Source organism: Pristiophorus japonicus, chromosome 4 (genome assembly GCF_044704955.1).
Source record: "Pristiophorus japonicus isolate sPriJap1 chromosome 4, sPriJap1.hap1, whole genome shotgun sequence".
Taxonomy (NCBI): Eukaryota; Metazoa; Chordata; class Chondrichthyes; family Pristiophoridae; genus Pristiophorus; species Pristiophorus japonicus.
In genome coordinates, this window is record NC_091980.1 from 129,231,624 (window position 1) to 129,235,976 (window position 4,353).

At 42.2% G+C, this 4,353-nt stretch overlaps 1 protein-coding gene across 1 annotated transcript; it reads left to right on the plus strand.

Moving 5' to 3' along the window:
* The first annotated feature begins 1,360 nt into the window (after window positions 1-1,360).
* On the plus strand, window positions 1,361-3,911 carry LOC139262198 (ferritin heavy chain, oocyte isoform-like). Its single transcript, XM_070877342.1, has 4 exons — window positions 1,361-1,462; window positions 2,799-2,945; window positions 3,347-3,472; window positions 3,762-3,911. The coding sequence occupies exons 1-4, from the start codon at window positions 1,361-1,363 to the stop codon at window positions 3,909-3,911; spliced, it is 525 nt and encodes a 174-aa protein (XP_070733443.1).
* The last annotated feature ends 442 nt before the right edge of the window (window positions 3,912-4,353 follow it).

A 4,353-nucleotide genomic window follows, 5' to 3' on the forward strand; every position in this document is an offset into this window, starting at 1 on the left:
TTCTCTTGAAGTTCCTCTTCGATTATTAATTCTAACTTTCTATATAATTCTATGGAGACCAGAACTGTGCACAACACTCCAAGTGTTGTCTTGCCAAGGTTCTAGATAAATTTAACATGCTGAACAGGGATGTGGTTCAGCTGCAGGCGTTCCTCACTCTGAGCTCAGAACTGTGCTAATGGCTAACCCTCATCTGTGCCTTTTTTCACTAGAATTGACTATTTCAATGCTCTCCTGCTCACCTTACATGCTCCATAAACTTAAGCTTATCCAAAACTCTGCTGCCTGTATCCTAACACACATAACCCCTGTGATTGTGGACCATCATTGGCTCCCGGTCTGACAGCGCCTCAAATTCAAAATGTTTATCCTTGTATTTAAATCCCACCATGGCCCCTCCCTCACCTCTTTTCCCAGCACATTGATAACATCGGTGCTGTTTCCTGCTCTCACAGTAAACTGGAAAATTTAATTCACTACGTTTCCAATTTCTACCTTTCACTCACCTTCACATGGTCCATCTCTGTTCCTTCCCTTCCCTTTCTCAACTTCTCTGTCTCTATTTCTAGACATAGCCTATCGACAAATATCCAATGAGATGTTTGGATGTTGCTTCAAACCTGCAGATACCTGCAAATGACCAACCCACTGAACAATTCAGAACTATAAAAAATACACTGACTTGCAAATAACAGAGGATTCAATGAATCTTTCAAGGTGGCCATTAACTGCTCCAGGCAGAGCACGGACAATGGGGTGTTATCTCTGTCTGCCTGACTCTCTTCCGCGGCTATGTCAGTGCCCGGGTATCCCTGGAGAGGGAGCACGCGGTGTCTGCCAGTCTGCTTGAGGCTTTCCGTGACCGGTGGGCACCAGAGGGACTGCAGTGCAACGTGGATACAGGGAACTAAATTATAATTTGAAAAGTTTTTAATATTAGTTTTGTCATAATGTGGACCTTACAGTTTATTCCCCCTTATAAAGTTGGCACTTATGGTTTAAGTGTTTCTGATAGCTGATTTAATCATCCCAATTAATTAGCCCAAAGAGTAGAGGATTAATTTAAACCTGTGATTCTGAATATTTGAACTGTGTTTGAGGAAATTTCGGACAATTGAGATCCTCATTGAGTTGTCAGCCAATGATTCTCACTTTTCAAAGATCTGACTGGCTCTGGGAGTGCATCCACCTCCTCCCTTTAATTGATTGGTGCTCTGAGAGGCTGCAACTTCTGATTGGATATTGAGGACTGCCACACCCTGGATTATCGCTCAGTATTAATACAGGAGTTTGAGGTTGGTTAAATGTTATCTTGGTACTTCTACAAAGTTTATACTTCAGAAAAATAAACACCACTAAAATGGCTTCTCAAGTGCGTCAGAACTACCACCAGGATTGTGAGGATGCTGTCAACAAGCAGCTCAACATGGAGCTATATTCCTCCTACGTTTATCTCTCTATGGTGAGTTTTGTGTTTTTTTGCCACTTCACAATGGAGACTATGTAATGTGAATTTATGAAATCCCGTGCTGTACCCTGCCCATCTATTTCTCTCTGTTGCCCCCCAGCCCAATCTATGCAGTGAACTCACTTTTAAAGCTATAATGCGAAATAATTTATCTTCCTGTGTACTCATTAACAAACTGCCTCTGTTCCTTGCAGCAGCTGTACCATACTCTGATATTGAATCTTGATGATTCTTTCCTGGGCTCTTGAGCTTGAAGTTTATCTTGAATGCATTCTGCACTCAATGTGAGGAATTCAGAATTTGTTTCCTCATTCTAACTCACTCCATGGACTTTCCTTACATTGCTGGTTCAATGGGTGATGTCATAAACAGCTCAGCCATTTAGGAGGGCAGTCAGGAAGTATTCTTTCCCACCAGTGTGGTGGAAATCTGAAACGCTTTCTTTCCCAGCCATCCCTCACCTCCACAGGGGGAGGATGGGAAGAAAGTGTTACAAATGCTTGCTTCCCTCCTGTTGTTTTTAAACTCTTAATCTTAAATACCCATTTGTTTCCTTTCTGTCTTTCCTCTCTGTCTTTGCTTTATTGGTGGTAAAGGCTTCATCAATTGTCTGTACTCAGTGGCCTCTCCCTTAACCCCTGTGAACTTCACCAATCACCTCACCATTGAGGGGTTTTCATAACTTTTATTCCATAGCACCTGGTTCTCAAACGTTTTGATGGTGCTAAATTCATGCTGCTTGTGGTAGTTTAATTCTTTGGCATGACTGGAGCTAGTAAAACTCATTTTGTTTTTCTCTTTTGTATGATTATGAATTCTGCACTGTGGCTAGATCTCTACTTTAATGGGGTTGCTCGGTGTTCCAATACTGCCCTTCAACTGGCCTGAACACACTAGATCTGTGTCAATAAACAATGATTATTAGAGTGTGCTAATGGTAACCAGGATATTAATCTTGTTAGGGTTCCTTCACTAATTTTGAGTGGTAAATTAGAACATTAATCTTATCAAATTTGAATTGGTGATCATGAAATGATGCAACAGAGGAGGCCATTCAGTCCATTGTCTGTCGCTGACTGTTTGGTGGAGCGATGCAACTCGTCCACTCTGTTCCCATTGCCTTGCAAATCACTAAGTTTCCCTTTTTGCTGGAGGTGAGATTATCCATTATCTTTACCAGGTTAGTTGTGTATGGGCTAGTTTCCATAACTACATACAAGTTCAATGAGGCTGAGCCCTTGAAAGCAAGAGCAATGAGCTTGGCTTTATGTACAATGCCCATGATAATTGGTCTTCCTTGCAATAAACTACTCTTCTGATCTCTCTGCAGTCCTTCTACTTTGACCGTGATGATGTTGCCCTGCGTCACTTTGCTGAGTTCTTCAAAGAGCAGTCACATGAGGAACGAGAGCATGCTGAGAAACTGATGGAATTTCAGAATCGACGTGGGGGCCGGATTATCTTGGCGGACGTCAAGGTTTGGCTCAATAAACGAGAGGGGCCTTCTGTCTGGATCCCCTGAGACTGATTGTTCCCAATACATTCTCTAAAGCGGTTGGTTCCAATTTATAGCACAGAAACCAGCCATTTGGACAAACTGGTCTATGCTGGTGATCAGGCTCCAGACAACATCTCCCACCTTGCTTTATCTTGCAACATATCCTTTTATTCCTTTTTCCCACATGTACTTATTAAGCTCCCCCTTAAATACATCTGTGCTATTCACCTGATCAATTTGACTCCAGTGGTTGATGGCTTAATGCAGTAATTCTCTATTCAACACACTGATTCATGGTATCCTAGAATTCTGATTGCATTTTTTTTTCAGCCCTAATTCCTTCAATACATTGTAAGTGAACATGAGAATTTCCTCTTCAGAAACCAGAGCAGGATGAGTGGAGCAATGGTCTGGAGGTGATGCAGAGAGCTCTGCAGATGGAGAAGAATGTGAACCAGAGTCTGCTGGATCTGCACAAACTCTCCACTGAGAGGACAGATCCTCATGTAAGTTCCTAATGCTTTTAATGTGGGCATTTGGCTAAGTTGGAGGTGGTGGAACCTTGCTGTCCTTGAATCTAATTTAAAAAGATCTCTGTTTTTTTTGGGGTAGATATTGTAAATGTGTCCCTGTGATCCCAACACCTCTTGTACAGCAAGTTTTCATCAATTTCAATTGCACCACTTAACTATCCTCCCAGTTCAAAAGGATTAAAATCCAAACTCTTCAGGGGTAACCTCCAATGTTCCTTGATATCTGCTACTGGCCATAACTCATTTCCCTCTTTTCCTTCAGTTGTGTGACTTCCTGAAGACCCACTACTTGGATGAACAAGTGAAGATGATCAAGAAGCTTGGAGATCACATCACCAACCTGAAGAGACTGGGAGCCCCTGAGAATGGTCTGGGAGAGTACTTGTTTGACAAGCACACCTTGGGAGAGTGACAGAAGCTTGTGTTTATATAATTGAGACTCTGACCTACTTTTGACTTAGTACAGGCTAAGAGACCTGGGCTCTTGATGTGAAATGTAATTTACAGTATTGGACTGTAAATAAACTGTCCAATATTGGATTGGTTTTGTCTCTTTGCAAGTTTGATTGGTTGCTTATTTTCTATTTATCATAACTTGTTATAGGCCCAATATTTCACTTGGCTATGCAATAGTCTTGCCCTGGGATTCAGTCATAGAATGCTAACAGCACAGGAGGACATTCAGCTGGTCGAGCCTGTGCTGGCTCTCAGCAAGAACACTTCAGCTAGTTCCACTCCCCTGCACTTTCCCTGTAGCCCTGCAATTTTTTTCCCTTCAGGTGCTTGTCGAATTCCATGATTCAATCTACCACTACCAGCCTCTCAGGCAGTGCAGTACAGATATTAACCACTCC

Coding starts and splice junctions, on each gene's coding strand:
- LOC139262198 (XM_070877342.1), top strand. CDS start 1,361: ATGGCTTCTCAAGTGCGTCAGAACTACCACCAGGATTGTGAGGATGCT. Junction 1,463..2,798: donor CCTACGTTTATCTCTCTATG/GTGAGTTTTGTG, acceptor ATCTCTCTGCAG/TCCTTCTACTTTGACCGTGA. Junction 2,946..3,346: donor TTATCTTGGCGGACGTCAAG/GTTTGGCTCAAT, acceptor TTTCCTCTTCAG/AAACCAGAGCAGGATGAGTG.